At 39.0% G+C, this 25,436-nt stretch overlaps 2 protein-coding genes across 6 annotated transcripts; one reads left to right on the forward strand and one right to left on the reverse strand.

The window, feature by feature from the left end:
- The first annotated feature begins 2,628 nt into the window (after positions 1 to 2,628).
- Positions 2,629 to 21,345, forward strand: PNRC2 (proline rich nuclear receptor coactivator 2). Of its 2 annotated transcripts, XR_006278227.1 has the most exons (4): positions 2,629 to 2,991; positions 4,869 to 5,074; positions 6,526 to 11,043; positions 20,189 to 21,345. XR_006278227.1 is itself a non-coding variant. In XM_038377413.2 (3 exons), the coding sequence occupies exon 3, from the start codon at positions 6,544 to 6,546 to the stop codon at positions 6,967 to 6,969; it is 426 nt and encodes a 141-aa protein (XP_038233341.1). In that variant the 5' UTR covers positions 2,798 to 2,991; positions 4,869 to 5,074; positions 6,526 to 6,543; the 3' UTR covers positions 6,970 to 9,219. The 2 variants fall into 2 exon arrangements, 1 of the variants encoding a protein (XP_038233341.1); XM_038377413.2 differs by lacking the exon at positions 20,189 to 21,345 and having other exon boundaries at positions 2,798 to 2,991; positions 6,526 to 9,219.
- On the reverse strand, positions 12,625 to 24,719 carry SRSF10 (serine and arginine rich splicing factor 10). Of its 4 annotated transcripts, none has more exons than XM_038377412.2 (6): positions 24,520 to 24,719; positions 22,078 to 22,182; positions 20,252 to 20,355; positions 16,595 to 16,757; positions 16,240 to 16,290; positions 12,625 to 16,079 (listed from the first exon to the last, which is right to left on the reverse strand). In XM_038377412.2, the coding sequence occupies exons 1-6, from the start codon at positions 24,582 to 24,584 to the stop codon at positions 15,782 to 15,784; spliced, it is 786 nt and encodes a 261-aa protein (XP_038233340.1). In that variant the 5' UTR covers positions 24,585 to 24,719; the 3' UTR covers positions 12,625 to 15,781. The 4 variants fall into 4 exon arrangements, with proteins under 4 accessions (XP_038233340.1, XP_038233338.1, XP_038233339.1 ...); XM_038377410.2 differs by having other exon boundaries at positions 24,514 to 24,718; XM_038377411.2 differs by having other exon boundaries at positions 16,240 to 16,293; positions 24,520 to 24,714.
- Between the last annotated feature and the right edge of the window lie 717 nt (positions 24,720 to 25,436).

Here is a 25,436-nt window from a genome sequence, read left to right on the forward strand (position 1 = left end):
ATCAGGTTTTTTCTTTTTCCCATGCAAACTGAAATACCATGAGAAGACGAGATTCATGTTATTCTAATCACATAAATGGCTCTTTGGTGCAAACTATTTGCCCATGGATACTGTGGTGATGGACACCCTGGATACAGGCAGATGTATTCTGTTCAAAATGAAACAGTTTAACACTAATAAACAAAAAAGTAATTTACTGATAACATTACTACTGATAATGTTTCATCTGAATTCAGAATACTTTAGCATGATAAACTATACAAATGTTGCCACAATAGACAAGTACTCAAAAGAATACTGTACATAATTTCAGGCAGTACTAAACATACAAGAGTCATGAAGTACTGAAGCCTTTTCTTATCTCACAAGTTAACAAAAAATCAGGGAGAATCGAATCAAATATATTTAAAAGCTCTAGTTCACCAACTACTAATATGACACACCAGATATAATTTGTGATGAATATGTAGTCTTAATATCCAAAGATTCCAGCAAATGGTTCTCATGATCATTTATTCTGAGGACAGGAATTGAGATCCAGAGCCTTCCACCTCAACTGACACAGCTGTCTTTATGAGAGCTATATGCATTGTTGTTGTAGCCATGTCGGTCCCAGGATACTAGAGATACAAGGTGGGTGACATAATACCTTTTATTGGAGCAACTTCTGTTGGTGAGAGGGATAAACTTTCGAGCTACACAGAGCTCTCCTTCAGGTCTGGAAAAGGTACTAAGGTCATGTCTACACTACAAATTAAGTTGACCTATGTTAGGTTGACTTAGAGCCAGTGCAGTAATTACTGCTGTTTTTCATGTCCACACTACCCTCCTTTTGTCGGTGGTGTGTCCCCTCACTAGGAGCGCTTGCACCCCCTTGCACCCATGCCGACAGGGAAGCCCTGCAGTCTTTTAAGTATAGACAAGCCCTAAACTACTTTCTTGCCCCATAGGTAGTTCCTCTACTTTAGGAATTATGCATGTTGGAGCGTGGCTATTTCTACCTGCTCTCTTTGTGCTGTTCTTAGTTTGTTGATAAATGGAAGATGTCAGTATACAGTGTGTTGAATCTGGAACCTTTCAAGGGCCCTAAAATTAAAAGAAAAACTCATAAATATATTGCTTATAAATGATTTATTCTGTTTTTGTTCAGCATTGCTGTGTGAAGACATGTACAAAATAATCTCAACAGAAATCACTAAACAGATTCCTAAGTGTTCTGGAATGTAAATGGCAAGTACAGACATATATTGCACTGGTACTAATGCTTGGAAATAGGCACCAGAAGCTATGTCAAGAAGGGAGTGAGCTAGTAAACGTTAATTCTTTGGCTAGCATGTAGGAATATATGGGGGTTGGTCATGTGAAAATCTGATTTCATACAGCTGATATACTTTTTGTTTTATTTATCAATATGCACTTTTTACAAAAACATTTAAAATATCTGTTCAAACTTTGAGTAACAGAGAGTTGAGTGCACAGCTCTGTTGGGTTACATCGTTAGAAACAAGACATTAAAAAAAAGATTTAAACTCATCTTTGGGGAAATTGTATTCAAATCTCTAAAGCATACTTCTAAAAGATGCAGTCAAAAATCCCGCTCCTCTCCTGGGAGAAGGGCAACATTACACATGATATAACTGATTATTTCAAACTACTGTAAATTTGTTAGTTGCTAAGGTGCCCAAGTACTCCTTTTCTTTTTGTGAATACAGACTAACACGGCTGCTACTCTGAAACCTGTGCTGTATATACTATCAGTACTCCTGCTTGTTTAATAAAATATCCTGAAATCTATGTATAAATCACACAAAAGATCCTTTCTTCTCTAAGGAAGAACTGTCCATCTTTGATGGTACTTGGTCACTGAACACTTCAAATGCAAGCAAGATCTCAACAAGAATCTATACATGAGATTCAAAGTGGGTAGAAGACAGTATCTAAGCTCTGCATCTTGGAGAGGCCAAGTGACATGTGCCACACAGGCAGTTTGAATCAGATAGGTTGCCCGAACAGAGAATGATCAAATATAAACATCAGGGATGTTGGCAAGGGTATTTTCAGTGGAGGGACTTTGCCTCTTGAAGTTGTTTCCTTTCTTGGCAAAATAGGGACAGTACTTTTATTGTTAGAAAATCAGGTAGAACTATTTTATTTTCTCAGAATACGTCTTGAGCTTGGGTGATGATGGATATGGGGGATATTTCAGGTTGTTTGTGGGAAGCTGTATTTTAACTTTGCTTCAAAATGGTATATTAAATGGTGTGCCCAGTGCCCTAAGCCTTTCATAATCATGCACACACACTTTGTCCAGGGAAGCATCCATCTCTGTATGCCAGTACCCAGGTTTTACGGGGGGTGGAAGGTGCTTGTGTGGTCCCCCCATTTCCTCCCTCTGAGCACCTCCTTTCCTCTCAGCGTGCCCCCCCCTTCAGCTTCCTCCTCCATGAGCAGCCACTTTCCCCCTCAGTGTGGCCCCTCAGCTCCTTCTCTAAGCGCCTCTTTTTCTCTCACTCTGACCCCCCAGCTCCCCACTCCATGAATAGCCCCTTCCACTGACACTGTGGACCCCCGCCCCGTGCTGCCCCGAGCCCTCTCTGTTTCCCTTCCCGACATGCTCCTCTCTGAGGCGATTCAAACCTACAGCCACAGCAGCTCTAACCTCCCCACCCTGCCTCCTGGCCCCCTCAGCAACGGGCTGCTCTTGCTCCTATTGGCCGGGGCGGGGCGACATCGCGCTGCCATTGGTCAAAACCGGGAGAAGGGGCGGGTGGGGGCTGGGGGTATCCAGCGCAGGGAGGCGGCCGCCATTTTGTAGGGGTGGCGAAGGCCGCGAGCGCAGCAGCAGCAGCAGCAGCAGCGGCGGAGCCGAGGCCCGGGCTGCGCTTTGAGGGGCTCGCGAGCGTGGGCGTTGCCGGCGGAGAGGCAGCGAGGGTGGGGAATCGGATTCCCGGAGGCTGGGGGTGTGGGAGCGAGCGAGACGGACAGAAGTCGGTAGGTGGATGAGCCGAGCGCAGCCGCCGCCATGTTGTTGTCGCTGGGCTGCCCGGTTGTTGGGGAGACGGTTTGGCGGATTGAGGGGGCGGGGGCGCTGCACGGAGGATTTGGGGGCGGTGGAAGAATCGGAGGATCAGGCAGGGTTTGGGAGGGAGTTTGTGGCCGAGGAACGGAAGATCCCAAGGGGGCCGGCGAAAGGTAACCTGGGGGTACCAAACCCCTGCCCGGGTCGGGTGGGGTGGGGGGGAGGACCCTGGCGCGCATGTGTAAGCCCCCGAGCCGCCGCTCCTTTATGAATAGCCGCGAGCCGTTCACAACAAAGTAAAGGTCGGTGGAGCGGGTGGCTGGTTCTTGGCAGGGCTCCGGGGGAGGGCGTGGGATAGTGGGGGCGGGGTGGGGAAGTTTCTCCAGAAGTAGTTGGGTGAGCTAATGAACCGACCCTCGTATTGATTTGTTATCATGGGAGGGGGGAGAATAAGTGAATCCCCACTCTGAAGTCTAGGGTACAGATGTGGGGACCTGCATGAAAACCCCCTAAGCTCTGAAGTCTAGGGTACAGATGTGGGGACCTGCATGAAAACCCCCTAAGCTCTGAAGTCTAGGGTACAGATGTGGGGACCTGCATGAAAACCCCCTAAGCTCTGAAGTCTAGGGTACAGATGTGGGGACCTGCATGAAAAACCCCCTAAGCTTATTTTTACCAGCTTAGGTTAAAACTTCCCCATGGTACAAACTACTTTACCTTTTGCCCCTGGACTTTATTGCTGCTACCACCAAGCGTCTAACAAATATAACAGGGAAAGAGCCTGCTTGGAAACATCTTTCCCCCCCCAATATTACCCCAAGCCGTACAAACCCCTTTCCTGGGGATGGCTTGATAAAAATCCTCACCAGTTTGCATAGGTGAACACAGACCCAAATCCTTGGATCTTAAGAACAAGGAAAAAGGAATCAGGTTCTTAGAAGAAGAATTTTAATTGAAGAAAAAGTAAAAGAATCACCTCTGAAAAATCAGGATGGTAAATACCATACAGGGTACTCAGATTCAAAACACAGAGAATCCTCCTTTTTCTTATGGCTACTCAGTACATTGCCTAGAAACTGGGGCTGTATCCTGTTCCTGTTAAATGGAAAGCATCAGCTGGAGAGCACAGTAATGCTAGTGCAAGTGGTACCGAAAGGGGAAGTGTCTTGAAGGTTTAACTGTAAATGTTTTAAACGGAAAACGTTCAGGCAGGGCTGGAATCTGTAAACACTTTTCTGTGATGCCTGCCTGCTTTTGTGAGCAGTTCTGTTGACTTAAACGGGAGTGCCCATAGGGAGGTGTTATGGGACTCCATGCCAAATCAGCATCCTCCCGTTATATTTGACTCTTTAAATAAAGAGCCAAGTCCTTCTTGCCTTTTCATGCTTTACAAAGCTATAGGCAAAAATAAGAGCAAAGTATTAGTAATGTAGCAAATTTTTCTCTCTGTAACATGGCTGGTATGCTCTTGGTAGTATACAAATAAAGTATAAAATAATTCAGCCTTGCAGAAAACATCTGTGTGAAATCAATATCATCCCCACGTTTTTCAGATTCAAGATGGACAAATTATTTGTACTTGTCCCTTGTGTGAATTCTTTCCAACCCTTTCCTTTTTTAGAAGTTGCTGCAAATGCATCTGATGAAGTGAGCTACAAGCTTATGCTCAAATAAATTTGTTAGTCTCTAAGGTGCCACCAGTCCTCCTTTTCTTTTTGCAGATACAGACTAACACAGCTGCTACTCTGAAGCCTGCAAATGATAGTTAGATTCAATCCCAAATTGTCTTTTAGCTAGCACCTGTTTTTCCCTTACCTGAGTTTAAATGTTTTGCTTTTTGTCTTCATAGCTTAGACTTCTCCTCTGGAGCCTGTGCGCCGAGAATCCGATGTTGGGCTCGGCTTCCTGGCTGAACACAGCAGATCAGCCCATGAAAACTTCTATTCCGAGCCAAAGGAAGGGGTCCAATAGAAGACAGCACCTACTCTTTTGGGCTTGGCAGCAGGAAAGGGAACGGGAGGTGGAGGCTGCAGAGTCTGAAAAGAAGACTGAAAGGTAAAGGGGATAATGATGACTGTGGAAGATGTGGTGGTGGGTGGGGAAGAAGAAATGGGGGAGATAGTCATTTGGCACCAAGCTTAGCTGCAAGTGCTTTAGAAAGCAGTGATTTGAAATTGGAATCTAAAATCCAGATAGTATACTTATTCTCTACAGGTTCTTATGCCATGCCCATCACCATGGTATCTGAATGGGTTCCAGTAATCTGACACCAAAAGTGTGGTTCTTTTCTTTTTCCTTTCTCTCCAGGGAGAAGGCTACATGTTTTTATTTTAAGAAAGTACATGGAGGGAGGGATAGCATTGGCCTGCTAAACCCAGGGTTCTGAGTTCAATCCTTGAGGGGGCCATTTAGGGATTTGGGGCAAAAATTGAGGATTGGTCCTGGTTTGAGCAGGGGCTTGGACTAGATGACCTCCCTTCCAACCCTGATATTCTATGAGTCTGTGTTTCTATTGGTGAAGGCAAGGTTGAAAGAAGTTATTTGCACTTAGAACAGGAGGGATGTGATGATTCTTAGATTCTGCAGCGGTTGGCTCCTCACTCTTGGACTGGACCAAGAAAGCTACTCCTACACACACCTTGTGCAATAATTAGTTGTCAGATGCCGAGCTTTGGGGGATACAGGTGTCATTAAGTGCCTTTCAGAGTAGGATTAATATTTTGAATTTGATAAAGTATTCTAGGGGAGCGTATGTAAAAAGTGGAGGACAGGTTTGATGTGCTTCTGGTAACCTCTATTGCTGAGAAGGAACTTCTGCACTTCATACTATTTGGAGAGTCCTGAGGGCCTACTGTTTCATGCCCAGGTAGATTGCATTGCTCAGTCGGGATGGAGCTGAGGCATGTATTACTGAGGCCAGGTTGGAATGCCATCTCCTATCTAGCCATTAATGTCAGAATGTGTCAGCTCATGACTGCTATATGAGAGTTTAGCATAAATGAAGAAGCTGGGAGAACTTCTCAACTGTGGACTGACTGGACCAATTTTATATGTGCATCTTCAACTGAGTCTGTATTGTGACTCTATGAAATGTTTCTTCTGCTATCTTTACTTGGATTTAGCTGTTCTTCATTCATGAGTGCTGATCTCTGCCAAATTCTGGGCTAACTTAATGATGTGTGGTATATGTTCTTAAAAGTAGTTGTAGTTGCTAAAAGTAGATAGAATTCATAAACACATTTAGACATCCGTTTTAACATTTACAAATTGGCTAGGTATTTAAAGATCCCTCTCATCACACTTTTAATCTGACCAATCAGAGAATTATAAAATGGTATCATGTGTTCTACGTGAAGTCTCACGCTATCAGAATAAATTTGCCTTTAATTAATCTAGTGGGAGTATAGTTTGACTTCAGTTCTTTTCTTTTAGAACTTGACAAACTTTTTAACTTTGGTTTTCTCATTCAGAGCTCCCACTGACTATTGTTTCTCCCTTTCATACAGGTGACATTTAAGTTGAAGATGGGTGGTGGAGAAAGGTTCAGCATTCAAGTTCCCCAGTCTAGAAATATTACCAAGAAGAATAAACAACTTAATAACAGGCAAAAGAGCAAAGATCAGAATTCTCAAATGAAGATGACTTATATGAAGAAAGAAAGAGGACATGGATGTAGCTCATCATCTATTGCATGGCAGGCCATGCAAAATGGGGGCAAGAACACTGTGCACTTCCCAAATAATCAGAATTGGAGTCCTACTTTATCAAGTCCCAACTCACTTTTCACATCTCAAACCAATCAGAACTATGCTGGAGCAAAATTTAGTGAGCCACCTTCACCAAGTGTTCTTCCTAAGCCACCAAGCCACTGGGTACCCGTTTCCTTTAATCCTTCTGATAAAGAAATAATGACCTTTCAACTTAAAACCTTACTTAAAGTCCAGGCTTGAGATGTAACTTTAAAAATTGAAAAGTTTAAATTTTTACAGGGTTTCAAATTTGAGAATGTTAGTTAAATTTGTAGTTCCAGAATGCACAATTTTTTATGGAATCATATTTGTTAGCTGCATACAAAAATTGAGTCACATGATGTGGGGACATCTCTTGAAGATGTCCAACTTAACTCTTCATCTCACTCAGGGTTTTGTGTGTTGTGTGCACGTACTGTGACAAACTATGTACTTGCAATATCAGTATGCAATCTAAACAAAGTTTGGTGGTCAGTAATGCTAATGTATTGTTGTCAGAATTTGAACTGTGACCACTTAAAATATGCTGAGTTTTTCACTGGAAATGAAAGTTATGGGAGAAAACCAACTTTACATTATGTAATGCAGCTTTGATTGGAAAAAGTAAGCAGTTTACAGAACTACTCAAACCTTAAACTAGTATCTTTCATACTTGTTTCAGATCAGTTAATTGTGTGAAACCAGTTGAAAGAAAATTAAGAGATTATTTTTTTGCAAAACAAATCTACATCTAGCCACTAGGAGATAATGTTTTTTGAATTATATTAGTGAACCTTTATTTGGAGTTCATGAATCAGTGATTGACAGGGCAGACAAACCTGTGACTAAAATTAAGATGATCTTAAGAAATTTACTCCCCAGAGATTGTTTTGTAAGGATGCAAAAAATAATTTGATAAAATTGCCTGACAGTGTTCATTTCAAAAATCTAGAAATGCATTTTTATTTTGAACCTGCACAATCTCTGAAATGTGCCAACTAACAAGCATTTTGCACTGCCAGGTGACTGCCAAAAAACTTCTAAAACCTTTTCTTTATTGGGATTGCACTGAGCAGTTTTTAAAATGCATTTTTATATCCATTTTATATCTTTGAAAAAGCTGAAATGATAGAATTGTTTTGGCTAATCTTAAATTGGATACCCTGTAATGTGAATTTGTTTAAACTAGTGTTGCTTGTGGGAAGTATGAAACGTTTAAATAGGTTGGGAAAAGAGCCATGTAAATAAATGTAAAACTTTGTAGCATATGTAAATTTATGCTGGGCTTTCCTGCAGAAAAAGTATTTTTAGTACAAAACTGCTGAATGTAAGATGACCATGCTGAGTACATGGCCTGATTTTAAAAAAAAAAATATTTTGTTTAAAGAAACTGTAAAAGCACACGTGGCTATGCCCTTGCACTTAAGTACGAGTGAACGTTCACGTTTGATTTTGTTGTAAGCTGGTTTTTTAAGTAAATTCAGTGCAAATGAGGCTTTTAGAATTTTTAATAAAACAAAAAAAAACTGGAAAAAAAGCTACACCAATCTGTGTAAGATGCATCTGTTTTGAATGTATAAAAGTGACTTTAGTTGGGATGAACTATTATAGTACACTAAAAAAGTTCTAAAAATCTATTAATGTAAAAGTCTCTCAGTAGAAATCTTTATATAAATACTTAAGAGCTAGAGCCCTGCCTACAATTTAAAAAAGTATTCTAGCTGGTTTTATCCAGCATTTTTGTATTTGAGAGCACAGTAACTCCATTGATGCTGTAATGAAGATTAAGCCATCCACACATGGCTTTTATTATTTGGAATTTAGATGTCCCTCCCCTTAAAGAACCACTGAAGTGCTGTTCTATTTAAAAATATATAAAACCCTATTAAGTCTTCCTTCTGAATTCCCAGTATGCTGGTTGTCAGCATATTAGTGTTTAGTAAAAGCTGTTTGTAATAGAATACCCAATGCTTGATTTTATTCAGTGATGCCATAATCCACTGTTTACAAAAGCACAGATGCTTCCATGGTGGAAGCGAGAAACTGATTTGTGACATGCTGAAAGAACAGGAAGAAAGTTGTTTAAACACAGTAATCAGCAATAATGAAGAATGAGTAAATAGGGTAATGATTACAAAAAGTAGTTTGCTAAAACAAAATTGGTTCTTTAAGTGCTCAAGATGCACTTCTGTGCATATAGTTCTGTTTATACATTCAAAATGTGCTGGCAGCTATCTATGTTTACACATGTTCTCTCCAAATAAGATGAATCGATTGGCAGTTTCCTAAAATTATTACATTCCTGTCTCCCAAACTCTCACCCAATGTCATCCATTGTACCCAAAGTGTAATTGTTATATTTGAAATTTAAAGTGTTTATGAAGTACTACTTGTACGTGTATCAATTGGAAGCTTCAAAAAACAAAACAAAACCCAAAACAAATAAACTACCTAGCCTTTTCTCCCCTTAAACATGTTTGTTTTGTTTGTTAAAAATTGTATAAAGTGAATCACTTCTTGCTACAGCCTTACATTTTACACTGAGATTGAATGTCAGCATAGATTCTAATTAAGACCAGGCAAGAGGTGATTTTGTAATGTATTCTGACATGAGAGAGACTGAAAGAGGGGAGACTTCAGCAGTATTTTGAACATGAGTACTCAGCAGGAGCTGACTGGGTAGTAAAAGATTTTTGTGCAAATGGTGACAGGAGATTTTTAATGCATGGCTGAATGGGGGGGTAGGAGGGAGAGACATTAGCTTTTATGCCTGGGAGATACAAGTGATAGTGGAAATGTAAACTGAAAGAGGCAGAAGAAAACATTCAGGAGTAGAGTCAGCACCTAAAGAGATGGTGGTTTCTTCATACTCTTGTCTGTGACCAGCAGTTGTATCATCTTGTATTTGGACTGTAAGCTCTTGGGCAGGATTGTTTGTACAGCACCTAGCACCCAGTAATGGATCAGGACCTCAATGTGCTATGAGAATATAAATAAAATATGACAGCTGTAGCGCTAGGTAGACTTAGAAATCAGTGGTATAGAAGTAGCAATTGAAGCTATAGGACAGGATTTCAGAAAAAATGGATGAATATTTCCTTTAAAAAAAAATTGTTCCATACAGCTCTCCTTTCCTACATTACCCATGAGCACTCTTTCTTTGAGAGGGATCAGTATTTGAAAGTAACTATCTTGAGTTATTTTACACCAATGAAGCCACGTACTAATTTCTAGCTGCTTGAGTCTAGTTAATATGAAGGTCAGAAACCATAAGACAAGTTACTTGTTCCTTATTTTTAATGGTGTATGTTTCCAAAATTGACTAGTTTTTCTAGTGGAGAAAGTGTGCACTTTTTTGCTGGCTGAAACATTTTACACAAGTGTCAGGTCTTCCCTAGTTTTGCTAGTGGTCTGGCTTCAAACCAAAACCCAAGCTATACTTGGTTGGGATAGGTTTAAAAAGTCTTCATACCCATTTAACACCAATGCCTGAAAAGAAAACTCTTTGCAAGAGATTCAATCCTCCTTCCCTTCACCATTGAAGCCTGAGAACTTAGTGCGATAGTCATGTCATAAAATGAGCAGAATTAAAAAAGACAATCCATACATTTTTCAGTGCTCTGCTTCAGTTAAATCCAGTATGTGTAATGAACAATTATAAAAATCCATATTTAAACTCAATATTGGTTCAAAGTGAGTAACTGGAATTAGAAAATCAAAGATTTTGCCCCCAGAAGAGAGAGTTCTGTGTTCATATAGCACCTACCATGATGGGATCCTGGCTACTACAGAACCGTGCTTCTCAAGACATTCCAACAGCAGTGGATTTAAACATTCTGCTCTTCAGTAATGTAGCACACAATTTTTTCAAACAGATTAATGGTAAACAGCACAGTGGACATATAGTTTACATTCTCAGCTTCACCTTCCAATTTCCCCTACATTACTTTTAACTTGCACTTCAGTTAAGTCTTCTAGACCCCCACGTGCTACTGAAATTCATTTGGCGTCTATGATTTGATTCCTCACCTGTAAAATGTGGATAATAGATTTCCTACCTCACATGGTGGTTGCAAGGTGCTCAAATACTACTGTAACAAGGGCTCATATAAAATTGCTTGGATGTAGGATGAGAATCAGCTGCCTACCAAGAACAGGGAGGGATTTGATTTACTATACTCAAGCTTTTACAGATTTATATGAAATGAATAGTTGAAAATGGGAGAGAAAAATACCCCTATACAACAGCCTACAACCCAGGACAGCATGAAAGTTACAACAGAAAACAACTTTTCAGTAAGTAGTCTCTCGTTCATATATTTCAAACAGCTCAAGCAGTTTACAAATAGCAGAATGAGAGCAAATTTCACTTCTGAAATTTGTAATTTAGTGTGAAGATTACAGTATTAGTTTGCACACTTCAAACCTTAATCTTTAATTTGAAATTTTTTTTGAACAATGCCATGAAAACAGCCAATTCTGCTCGGATTAAAACTCATAGCTTATCTCTAGCTATTTATTTGAAATAAGTGCTAGTGTTTGATATTATTGTGACTTGCTGCCATCAGCTTCTCAGTAAGTGGACATTTGAAATAAAAAAAAATTTCTGTATGCATTTGACACTACAGTTGCTACTCAAATTATTATGCCTGGATGCAGCTTTCAGTTTGTCAACTACAAGTTTCAATACCAGCTAGACTAACAGATGTTAAGACTACAGATTAACTGTAAAACAAGGAAAACATGCCATTTTTCAGATCAACTTGTGCAGAACAAAAAAAAACCAAATGAAAGCTGCATATGTTCTGAGGAGTAGAAAGCCAATACATTTTTCCAAATGTGAACAGTGAAATAAAAACCTATATTCCAAGTAGAGGACACAAAAGGAAATTTGACAAAATATCGATCAACTCTTGTTCACAGCTGCAACTTCAAAATAAAGTTTCTTCTATGCATCAACTGCCCAGTGGGTCTGCTATTTATGAGTACACTTTGGTTCCACAAACAGTTGGGCCTAAGGAAAGTCTGTTCACAGGTATTTCAAGGTGGGATGACCACAATGTGACTGATGTGGAGCAAACTACAGCTGTGTTCATTCTAAGTCAGAAAGTGCTTTCAGGGTATAGCCAAAATCCTGTACATTTTATTCCTAATTCACAGAGTTATCTGAACAGATGGAACATAGAAAATTTAAGGCAGGACAGTGAGGTGTACGAATAAAACATCTTTTCCCCACACCCCCACACCACAGGGTACCGTCTTCCCTCACCATACACACATTTTCAAATGATAATGTCTTCAGAAAAATCTGATAGAAGCTGTCTAGAAGATTTTTAAGCAGCATTGCTACATTTTTTGCATTTACCTTCTTAGAATATTAATGGGCTATTGTATTCCTAAATGTTAATTTTATATTCCTTCATACTTTTAATTTTGTGCAGTGTTCCTGACCCAAAAAAAGTAACAGTTCTGTAATACACTGCAATCCTAGTTATAACATCCAACTGTCCTCTAACATGTTTCAAGCTATAGCAATACAAAGTTCATTTTAAACAGTTTAAGAGGCTCTTGGAAGAGATGTCAAAACATGTAAAACTTTGACTAACCAAGCTTTCATAACGTACACAGATGTGTAAGTATTTAAAAAGGCACATAACAGAGAAACATCTATGCTGTTTCAGAGACACCTGAATGTGAACATCCAGATACAGTACTTTATCCATTGTGTTTGAAGATTTTCATTAACAGTTGGGTGCCTGGACTTTTGGATTTAATCCTAGTCACATAGAATAGAAGTTCCAGTAGAACTGTTACTGCTGAAACAAACCTTTATGCTGCAATTGTTATGGATTGCAGCTCCCCCACTTTTTTTTTTTAAAACATTATTTCACTTCTACAGAATCTGCATTAGAGGCAAATTCTAGTTTACCACAGAAAAGCATAACTCCCATTCTTCTCACCGCTCCAAAGATGTATATACATATTGTTTTTCAGATGCACACATTCCTGCAGCTAAGCCTGCAGAAAGCTTGCAGAAGAGGGGCTTATTTGCTCTAAAGCAGGAATAATGTTTGTGCGCTGGGGAAGGATGATGGTGTCTGCAGGGGCTGACTGGCACAAATACACAAACGTTCCCTGTCTCCTTGGCCATGGCCTGGTAATCCCTTCTTGGCTGAAAGGGCCTCACAGAACAGCCTTTCCAACATTTTTTCCCAATTGGAACCAGAACTAGGGTACCATCTTCGCTCTTGCAACGTTGTGGGTTTGTGCTCAGCTTTTCTGGCTTGCTCATATGCACAAGTCAAGTTAAAGTCATGCTACAGTGGACTTCAATTGAGTTGGCTTTCAAAATAAAGGACTGTTATATAAAAATATATCAAACTCCACATACAAACTACACTACAACCTCTGAATCATAGTTTTTGTTTTTAGCACTGTAACATTTTCCAAATAGTCAATTTCTCTTTTGCTGTTAATATCTGAAAACAATTCATTGTAACTATAGGCCCCAATCTTATCTACATGCTTAAAATTCCTTTAAGCCTCTACACTTAAAATGGTTTCCAAAGATTGGGAGTCCAAAGTAAATTTTATCAGGACATTATTTTCCCTTTTTTCCCCCCACAAGTTATGCATGATCCACTATTGCGAAAAGCCATCTTAGGCTTTGAGAGGTTGAGGAAAAGAAAAGATAGAATTCTAACAGTAAAAATTATTTTTTATGGAATCTACTAAATAAATGCTTTTGGTACAATGCAAGACATGGTAGGTGTAAGTAACTGCTAGCTGTTACCTAGAAATGTTGTTCCCTCATGCATCTTTAAATGCTGTTTAACAACCCATGATTTGTCTACTGAATTATCTCAGATATGATAAATGGGGAAAAATCTGTATATCTGCCGAGCAATCTTGACCATGGAAGTTAGGATAAATCTATTTTGCATTATTAGACCAAAAGGTATACTTAACATTCTTCTTATTTCACCCATTAGCCCTCTTTAAACAAAAAATAAAAATACAGTTGTATCTAGACAGACAAAATAAAAGGATTCCTGTTCTACTTTACCACTAAACCTTAAAGAGGTATCTTACTTCACAGAAGATGCACAGCCTTGTTCCTAATGCTGCTCTAGAATCAAATTCTAAAGCTACAATAACTCCAGTGGATCAGTATTTCCTTCATTTTTTTTTTATTGTAGCATGTTTGCTAAATTTACAGCAAGCAGAAAATAAGCTGGGTCTTTAGTTATTTTGATCAAAACATTGATGTTTTAAAGGTAGTACACAATATTTGTTAAAAAGAACATATAAAAATACCTTTTTAGAAGCCCCTATATGAAAGAAAATACAAAGTTTAATCCCACAACTTTCCTCTGCTAGAGCTGCACGCTACTGCTAGCTTTAAATAGACTGTTGTTTTTAAACTATACATCCAGGAAAGTCTACAAAATTAAAGGAACGTGCATATAAATGATTGCATAGCAGAACATGAACATTAACTGCAAAGAGTAAAGAAAAAAAAGTTAGAAATACTATCTAGTATACAAAGGTTCTAGAATCAACCCCTTAAGCACATTCAACAGCCAGAATTTAAAAGCCGTCTGTTTCCTCAAAGGCCCTGCTGAAATTGCTAAAACCAAAACCTAAAAGTAATTCTCTAAAAAGGAAACTTTTTCACCAACATCTTCATAGACTACTATATAGACAGCAAGGAACATAAGGTGTTTGACACTGGCTTTTTTTATTATTATTTAAATTCAAAGCCAGAAGCCATTTTCTTAACAAAACATCTTGCCTTCTAGAGAAATACTTGTGAGATTACATACTGGTATTGTACTATTTTTCACATCAATTTACTCAAGATACTGTATTTGTGATAAACAAAATAGCTAGAGATGCAGCTCTAATTCACACCTAATTCGAAAGATTTGTTCTTAAGTAATTTAAAATGAAACCTTGTAACCAAAGCACTATCCAGTCTGGCTAGGAAGAGACGTAATTTAGGCTTGCTTGACTAGATAAATTTTGAAGTGTAAAAGCAATCCTTTAGTTATTCACAAATAGGGAGATGGCTAGAGTTTGATATCTATGAATGCACCAACTAACCACAAGAGTAATTGGCATAAAAGTTTAGTTCTTATATACTGTACACACACAACTTGAAACAATCTACTTGCATCTAACAGCAGGAAACTAAGCAATTTATGATTAATTGCTCACTAAAATTTAGAATAGATACAAAAACTGAATAAAATGTACACGTTAACCTAATATTGTAGCTGCTCTGTCATTTGCTTAAATGTGACCTAAATATTTTCAAATGTATATGTTTTTATTAAACATCTAATATTAGCAGACGGGTAAAAACAATGAAGCCCTCTCCTGACAACGATCGTGACACTGCGTGATCTCCCATGAATCCTCAAGACTGGGACTCTCCCCGTATACTATATGCAATGTTAGTACCATCTCTCCAGATGGTGGGGTTAACAAGAAACTTCAACACCACATGTCTACTTGCTGTAGGTGGGCATGAAAAATATAGATTTCCTCCCTCTAAACAATGGAAACGTAATGTTGCCAGTCTATTTCACAGCAGACAGCGTTGCACTACAGCTGCCCAGTTTTCCATTCATACTGCAAACTTTTAATATTGAAGAACAAGTTAAACTGCTAGTTTAACTGCTCCACACCAATTTCTCTGTGGGTGTGAAATTTGTAATAGGACAATGTTGCGAATTATGGTCAATCAAGTTATCACCAATATTTTAAGCATCAAAAAATGCAAATCTTTACAAAAATATACATAGACACCACAATCAAATCAATAGCTGCCCATGACATTTCACAAAGTGGACTCTCTTAGTGGCTTCTCAACACTGTTATTTTAATTATAACCATTGCCTGCTACAGGGAAAACTGACAAAAAGAAGTTCTTTTTAGCACTGTTGCAACATCATATTCCTGATAATTTAAGAAAACTGAACTGTGTGTAAATGAATGATTCATGCCTAAAAACAATATGGTTACACTGTTAGTGGCCACTGGACTTGGGACTAGTCCATGACCTTGATCTGGATTTTGACCTAGATCTAGAGTGTGATCTTGACTGAGATTTGGATCTAGCTGGTTCTTTTTTTCTCGGTTCCTTTTCATATCTTGAGCTGGACTTATACTGTGTTTTAGTATCTGTTTTAGAGGTGCCTCTAGATTTGGTGTGAGATGCAGACCTAGAACGTGATTTAGCCTTCATTTCTTTCTTGGGCTGTGACTTGGATCGTGATCTTGAATTGGACTTAGATCTTGAAAAAGATCGATTGCGGTGTTTGAACCTATCAGAATAAAGGGGAGAGAGATTTGAATATAAAAATGCTATTCTTAGACATCTAGTACATTTTTTTAACCATTTTTGCAGGAGTAAATTTTTAATCTAAAGTTAAGGATTATAGTAATCTAGTTCTGAATTTAAATGGTGTAAAATTTTTTTTTTACCTATCATTGTCCGAACGGCTCCTGCTACGCCGAGGTCTTCCAGTAGGTCTACTGCTAAAAAGGTACATCAGAAAAAGTAAACGGTGACAAATACCTTTGTATTTATATAGATGATTAATAAGTTTAGTTTTTTTGAGATGTGCATTTGCTTTTAATTCTTTAATATGAAGCACAGAATTGTATTTCATTCAATATTTCTCTTTTGATGAAGCATGCAAAATACAGTAACTCCCACGCATGTGATTACAAAGTGAGCATACAAAAAAAGTATTCAAAATGTTAACAACTAAATAGTCAGTGTGATTTTTCTTCTCCAACTGACTGCTGTGTAGTTGAAGCCAAACACTACACTTACTTTCTAGGACTATAAGATCTTCTATAGTTGTAATCAAAAGAACGACTTCTAGACCTCCTCCTTTCATAACTCCGGCTTCTAGATCGCCTATATCTGTCGTAGTCATCATAGCGAGAAGAACTGTACACATTTCTCCCTTCCTTGGCTTTCATTTGATTTGGAGCTGCAGAAAAACAGCAATAATTTAACTTTTTTGTTTAAAAAAAAAAAATCAAATGTAACTTTCTAATTTCCAGATCAGTTCTCCCTGCCCCTTCCTTTGAATTTCAATTATCCATTAGTGGTGGCACCCATGTTTTAAAAATCAATTTAACTGGGTTCAATTCCTGAGTCAAGCCAATGCACTATTGATGAAGACCGGAATGGACACGTGAGGGACGTAAAAGTGGTTGCACACCATCTTTATGCCCCATTACTGCTGTTTAGAGCAGCCTTGGGGCTGCTGTAAGTTGTGGCCAGTTGCCAGCTGTGAATGATGATTTGGGTAACAGAATATTGCCTGGGTGTAGCAGTGCTTCAGTCATACCCCTGCCCCATATATACCAACTGGTAGCAAAAAGCTTGCTATGCTGGTTCTACCCCATTGGAGAAAATCTTAGAATCTTCAGTTGGCCTGTTAGTCCAGCTTCATGGCCCTATTATGCCTTGACATTTCTGAATTCAGTTAAGGGGACAGTCAACGAGAAATCTAGTCAATTTTTAAAGAAATCAGCAAAAAGTTTCAGGTATTACACCAGCCCCACAGTCTGCTGATTTTTGCAGTCTTACTTTTTTGTTTTTTTAAAAAAAAACCCAGTATTCTCCCTTTTGGAAGACCAAAACCAGAATCTATATAGGGAAAGTGTTGAACTGATTATACACAAGGTAAACAAGAGTGAAGTATAAATTGGTTATGACCCTTCAACCAAAATTGGCAGGAAACAGGCTTGGTCCTTTTGTATTTGGATTAGGAATAGTAGCACATTACTACTACTGCATTGTATTTTCCCCTTTAATTAAATGCATCCCTCATTCAAATCTGAGCAAATGGGTATATTAACCTCACACTGCTATGCTGTGCTTCAATGTATATTTTAATCATTTTCCATGTTCCAATGAAGCCAGTGTCTGGAATTACACACTTGTGATGTGTGCACTAGTAGTTATCAAATGCATGGTAAAGGGTTAACTCATTTTCCAAAAGAAATGTAAGGCAATGTTATAGCCACCCTCACTTCCCGCCCCCCCCCCCCCCAACCCTCAAAACCAAACAAACATACATACATTCAGGATTGAATTTTGTCCTTGCATGCATACAATTTGCACCGACTTCAAGGGTTGCATGTAATTTTTTGTGGGAGAACATAACAGGTATATTGTTTCTCCGATAGTTTAATACTGCAAGATCCTTGGGCCAACGCATTAGTCTCATTTGTCTGAAGTTGTATATACATGTTTTAGAATACTAACATGTTACAAGTTTCTTGTAATGCAGACTTAAAATCAGCCTTTTTATGAATACTTATCACAACCATATTAGTTCTGTTTCAGAGTTACAAAAACTGGAATAAGACTACTTACTTTCACTTATATGATAAACACCCAAGATTTCTTATACCATTCGCCATATTAAATGTGAAATAGTTTATATAATCAGAGTATCATTTTATATTCAGAACCATCAAACCATTTCATTTTCATTGTCGAAACAAAGTAAATTAAATAATTTATCAGGGATGTTGATCAATCGTGTGAGTTAACTGCGATTAACAAAAAAATTAATCTCGATTAATTGCACTGTTAAACAATAGAATACAAATTGAAATGTGTTAAATACAGTATTTTGGATGTTTTTCTACATTTTCAAATATATTGATTTCTATGACAATACAAAGTGTACAGTGCTCACTTTATATTATATTTTTGATTACAAATATTTGCACTGTAAAAACAAAAGAAATTGTATTTTTCAATTCACCTCATGCAAGTACTGTCATGCAATTTCTTTATCATGAAAGTGCAACTTACAAATGTAGGTTTTGTTTTGTTACATAACTGAACTCAAAACTAAAACCATGTAAAACTTGAGAGCCTACTGGTCCACTCAGTCCTGCTTCTTGTTCAGTCAAATCGCTAAGACAAACAAGTTTGTTTACATTTACAGGAGATACTGCTGCCTGCTTCTTATTTACAATGTCACCTGAAAGTGAGAACAGGCTTTCGCATGGCACTTTTGTAGCTGGCACTGTAAGATATTTACATGCCAGATATGCTAAACATTTGTATGCCCCTTCATGCTTTGGCTACCATTCCAGAGGACTTGCTTCCATGCTGATGATGCTCATTAAAAAAAAAAAATACATTAATTACATTTGACTGAACTCCTTGGGGGAGAATTGTATGTCTCCTGTTTTGTTTTACCTGCATTCTGACATATATTTCACGTTACAGCAGTCTCAGTTGATGACCCAGTACATGTTCGTTTTAAGAACACTTTCACAGCAGATTTGACAAAACGCAAAGAAGGTACCAATGTGAGATTTCTAAAAATAGCTACAGCACTTGACCCAAGGTTGAAGAATCTGAAGTGCCATCCAAAATCCAAGAGGGACGAGCTGTGGAGCATGCTTTTGGAAGTCTTAAAAGAGCAACACTGAGATGTGGAAACTACAGAACCCGAACCACCAAAAAAGAAAATCAACCTGCTGCTGGTGGCATCTTACTGAGATGATGAAAAGGAACATACATTGATCCAATCCACTCTGCTTTGGATCGTTATTGAGCAGAAGCTGTCATCAGTATGGATGCGTGTCCTCTGGAATGGTGGTTGAAGCATGAAGGGACATATGAATCTTTAGTGCATCTGGCACAGAAATACCTTGTGATGCCAGCCACAACAGTGCCATGTGAATGGCTGTTCTCACTTTCAGGTGACATTGTAATCAAGACGCGAGCAGCATTATCTCCTGCAAATTGTAATCAAATTAGTTTGTCTGAGCGATTGGTTGAAGTAGGAGTAGGCGCTAAAGTTTTACATTTTATTTTTGAATGCACTTATTTTCTGTACATAATTCTACATTTGTAAGTTCAACTTTCATGATAAAGAGATTGCTCTACAGTACTTGTATTAGGTAAATTGAAAAATACTATTTCTTTTGTTTTTTACAGTGCAAATATTTGTAATAAAAATATAAAGTGAGCAGTATATACTTTGTATTCTGTTTTGTAATTGAAATCGATATATTTGAAAATGTAGAAAACTTTAATAAATTTTATTCTATTAACAGCACGATTAGTTTTTGTAATCACCTGACAGCCCTATACATTTATATTAAAATAGTGTACAAGTTGAAAATGTTGTTGAAATTGACATGTTCCTGCAAACAATTCTGATTGCAATGAAACCATATTTTGTGATGAAAAACGGTTCCAACTAAAATTTTTTGACCAGTTCTAATAGTCACCTTGTGGTAAATAACTTAAAAGTATATTATGTGAGTGCAGAGGTTATCAAGAGACTTGAGGGTTCTTTTCTAGATACAAATTGCATTTATTATGAAGTATGAAAAATAATTTGATTAATGTTGAAATAATGGTTGTGTACTATCTTCCCAGGTTTGAACTCTCCTAACATTAAGGATAAAACTATATTCTGATACTACGCACAAAGGCACTTACTTTTCCGATCACCCTGTGCAAACTGGATTTCTATCTGACGGCCACAAATCCACTTCCGGTCCAAATTATGGAGGGCATCTTCAGCATCACGGACATCTTCAAATGTGCTAAGCGTTAAGGTACTTGGGAATTTGAGTAGTTAACTTCAAATTGACAGCTTTTCCTGGATTTTTAATCTCACTATAGGGCACACTAAAAACTGTCTCCCATTAACTGTAAGGTTGTAGGAGAATTTTTGGAGAGAGAATACTATACAAATCTTTTGATATAGGTACAACCAAGAGTATTTATCCTTTAGTGAACAATCACCACGTAACTCCATAGCCTACTTTTCTCCTATACATACTGATGTATCAAAAGTAGTTAAAGAAGTTTAGTTATTAGTGATCTGGATTCTCTAGGTTTGCCTTACCCTCCTGCCCTCAAAAAAGAGGGGGGATGCTAACTCTTAAAATGCTTTAGAAACATTAGTAAAAAGTGAAAATTCTGCATTCATTACATGACTGTATTCATGAAACTTATTCCCTTTTTCACCTACTCCTTTAAAACTGATTATGACTTTCAAATGTTACTGCTACTCTGAAACCTGTCATATAGAGCGCTGTATTCTATTAAATAAAGCATATACTGAAACATTAAGCTATGGGTTAGATGTTCAATCAATATCTTTAATCCATAAAACTGTTCACTGTAATTCACTCATATTCCTCTGTCTAGCTGACTTGAAAGAATAAATCATCTGTATTGGTCTGCATACCAACTTCGTCCATCGTCTCCTAGTTACCGTATAGGCATACTTATCTTGATAAATAAACCAAGAATGAATGCATTTCATTCAAGACAGTTACAATTTCAATACCACCCACAAGTGAAATATTACAGGTTCTGTCAACAGACTAAACCAGAATAGTGTATCAAGTTACCACTTTACAAGAGAAACAGAAAAAAAACAACGGTTATTCTGTAGGATACATCAGGTATGACTCCTTTAATCTTGGCCACCATTCAACTTCATCTTGACCTTTAACTCTTTAAGTGCTTGTCAGAAGGACTTGTCATGAGATGCTTGGTCAAAAATGACAGATGGCTTTATCTTTTACTTTGAAAAACAACCTTTTCCCCCTTTTGTAGATAAAGCGAAGCTTTGTCTCCCATTATGGCTTGTCCTTCTTCCAGCTTTTCTTTACTTTTTCTTTTCCCAAACTCTCCCTTCTCTTCAAGCCTGATCCTTAAGAGGTCTTTGGCTTGTCTACTTGCCTTAATTGTTGAACTCTACTCTAAAGGTTCTTTCATGCTTTCTCTTTGGGGTCGCCATTACTGTACAGCTTTACATTCTCTGAGGCAACAACAGAGGACAGTAAATTAGGGGACAATATTAAAGAAAGAAGTTTACCTCATTTTTTATACAAACTGCTTTTGATCAAGTGATTCCAATTTCCATGTTTTTAAATTAACAATGAATATCAGCCACAATTTGCTAAGCACAAGAACAAATTAACTTTCAGTATCAGTTATATTAAAAATGTGGTAGACACTTCCGAGTCAGTGATAATTGTCATTTAAATCATATAGTATCAATTTAAGTGACAGATATGAAACAAAATAGCTCTTATCTTACTGGATTTGGTTTAAAGTTTTGCAAAAAAGGTAAAGAGCAATTTGTGAGGAGTTAATCTTTGAAAAAAATGGAATATGCCACAATAAGACATTTATTAGATACAACACAAAAGTAAACTGCTTTTTCATTTAGATTTGTTACCTCTTACACAAACTTGAATTTCAAACTTCAACACCCCTCACTAATCAGCCATCTGAAGAAAGGATATTGAACGTAAGCAAATCCTCTTGGACGACGAGTGTAGAAATCAAGTGGAACGTACACATCAACTATAGGCCCATAACGACCAAACTCACGACGCAAGTCTTCAGACCTGAAATACCATAAATACATTTTTATATATTCTTTCACTTTTTACATTTAAATTGCAAACTGAAATATTTAAAGAAACTACTGAAAAAATCTTGAATCAAATATGGCCAAAGCTTGCTTTTAGAACTAACTAGATGATAAAGTACAAAAAAAAAAAAAAAATCGGAGTAATTAGTCTTTATGATAAAATTAATCAGAATAAATTAAAAACCTAAATCAACTGTTCTAAAACTTGGTGCTAAAACTCCCAAGGTTTTTAAAAATCTTGGAATAATTAAAATTTTATGTTAGCATCTTGGAATCTGAAAACTCAGTGTAATTCAATATTGGGCAAGTGTAAATGGAGAAAAATACATGTAATGGTGTATTTAATAAACAGTACTGAATTACTGAAGGTGGGTGGGAAAGAGCAGGTCTCAGAGAAGCTTTTTCTTAATTTTTTTTGGGTAAAACTTCTAATTCCATGTTTTTGCACTATGAAAACAGCAAGTTACAACATTTGGAAACTCAAGAAAGATCCACAAAAATAATCACTCTACCTAACACGGTGAATTTTTCCGACACATCAAACAAAACTAGTCTAAAGCAGCCATTCAAGCCACTAAGAGTTAATTGCTTCATGGAAGTGATCTAACAAAAGAATATAATTCTGTTCAATAGGTCTGTCGCTGTTTGGAATCATCCTTTCTTCCCCTCCAACATCATCAACTCTCTCATACAGATTTCACTGTATGTTATTTTAGATGCATAAAATGGCCCTGGCTAGGAAAGTCAATGACAAAAAGTTACCACTATTTCATCACTCTTCCTCAGAGCCTGTGGAAGAATGCATGACACACACCAGTTATAAGAACACAGGAGGTAAACAAAGATTTCATAGGAAATCTCCACATCATGGTACAAAGGGTAGAGTTTTCACAGCAAGTTACAGAAAGGGACCAAATAGGTTCCCCATTCTTTTCATAAATTGTATGAAATAGTTTTCTTCCTCAACTGTTCTGGTCATTAAATATATTTCCCTCTAAAACTAATCACAGGTGATCGCACAAAAAAAAAAAAAGCTCTCCACACAACCTGTTTCCAATTCAGAACTATCAGTACTACAGGGAAAAAAATGCAACTCCTACTTCATTCCATCATTTTCTACTTCAATGTTATTTATTGCATGACTTCTTTAGGGTAGATTATTTTCCTGATAGCAAATTAAACAATATAACCTTAGACCTTAATCCTGCATGCCACAAAAGCCAACAGTCTTACTGACTTAAATAGGATTTAGAGAGAAATCTCTGACCTTTAATTTATAAATGTACTTTATATAAACTACATTCTCAAAACCACTAACTTTATAAATAAAAACTACAACGTTTGTAAGTGTCAGAAAATAATAAGAAGGTATAAGGGAAATATGATAGAATGAGCAGTTTGCTAAAATACCCAGAGTACAAAACAGAAAAATGTTATACAATTCCATTTCTTGATGAAATAAAAGGTTCAGCAGTCTATGTATCTGGAACGTGGATACTTTTACTTTAGACAACCGTGAAATGTAAAAACAACGAGGAGCCCGGTAGCACCTTTAAGATGCCACCGGACTCCTCGTTGTTTCACACGGCTACCCCTCTGATACGCGACATGTAACTTTAGACAACTCCTCCCCTTATTTATTGCTCGCTAACTACTGAAAACCCGCCATTCAACACCTTACAGAAGAATTGGTGCAGCAATAGCCTATCCAAATAGGGAACAACACTACGCACGGGCGTAGGGGGCGCGCAGCTTCTGCGCACTAAGACGCTCTGCTGCTTTTCCAACTCACGGCAATCGCTGTTTCTCCTGAGGCTCTACTCTACCCTCGAGGGGCAAGCGCTTGAAACCAGCGGGTGTGGGGAAGCGGCACGTGATGGCGCACACATGTCCTGGAGCACACAATTTGGCCCCCAGGTTACTCTCACAACCCCTGCCTCGCGCTGAGCAAGCGCGAGTTCATCAGCGGGGTCTCTACGGCGATCCTGCTTTTCCTAAGTTTCCCCTCCCGGGTTTTGTCCCGCCGTTTCCCGAACTCAGTGGGCTGGGTAAAGCGGCCGTGAGCCGGGGCGGGAGGGAGAAAACGGAAGGCGTGCGAGGAATGGAGGCTATGAGAAGGACGGGGAAGGAGGAAACGGCCTGGGGCTCCTTTCCCCTTCCTCAGGGAACCCCCACCTATGGTGGCTGCCTGCGCGGCCTAGTGAGCCCGCCAAAGCCTGCGCAGCCCTCGCGCCACGCTGCCGCCCGCCCACCCCTCCCAGCGCCCCTGCCCGAGCCCCCTTCCCTGGATCCCCCCCGCACTTACACACACCTGGTGTCGTCGGCCACATTCCGCACGAACAGCGAGGTGTTGGGGGGGCGCAGGTAGCGGGACATGGCGGCGGCTCCCAGGCAGGGCCCAGACGCGGAGGAGAAAAGAGGAGCGAAGCGACTCTCCGGTGAGAGAGAGACAGCGCCACCACGATCAACGGCCTCGCCGCCTCTCGCGAGACTTCGGGGCGCTTCCGGCGAGAGCCCAGCCAGAACGAGGAGGAGGGGCGGTGGAAGAAAGGGAGCAGGCGCCAAACTGCCGCCGCACCTCGCTTTGCGCGTGCGCCAAGTCCTCTCGTGGCGATGCGCACGCGCCGAACCCGCTGTCCTCCTTGCTTCGCCGCCAGCTCTTGAGATCCTCCCGCCTGTTTTTTTCGCACATGTACCGCCCGCCACTTATTCAGCGCATGCGCTGCACGATAGCGCTCGCTCAACCCGCGCTTGCTGTCTCGCGCGGTTGGCTGGGGGCGCGCCGCCCGATCTCTTTCCCGCCCGAACAGAGCTGAGGCGCTGAGCGCGCGCCTATCTCTCCCCTCTCAGGGGAGGAATGGGGAAGATGGAGAGAGGGGACCCGGCGCTTGAGGGGCAGCATAACCCATGGTGCTGGCTGCTGCTGTGGGGGGCAGAGAGACCCCAACTCCACACTATTACTGTAGAGCTCCACACTCCTCGGTTTCAGAGTAGCCGCCGTGTTAGTCTGTATTCGCAAAAAAGAAAAGGAGGACTTGTGGCACCTTAGAGACTAACACATTTATTTGAGCCTAAGCTTTCGTGAGCTACAGCTCACTTCATCGGATGCAACTCCTCCGTCTAGCCAGACAATAAACAAGGACAGCCCTGACCTTAGAATCATAAAAAGAAAAGGAGGACTTGTGGCACCTTAGAGACTAACAAATTGATTAGAGCATAAGCTTTCGT

The sequence above is a fragment of the Dermochelys coriacea genome, chromosome 19, assembly GCF_009764565.3.
Source record: "Dermochelys coriacea isolate rDerCor1 chromosome 19, rDerCor1.pri.v4, whole genome shotgun sequence".
Classification (NCBI taxonomy): Eukaryota; Metazoa; Chordata; order Testudines; family Dermochelyidae; genus Dermochelys; species Dermochelys coriacea.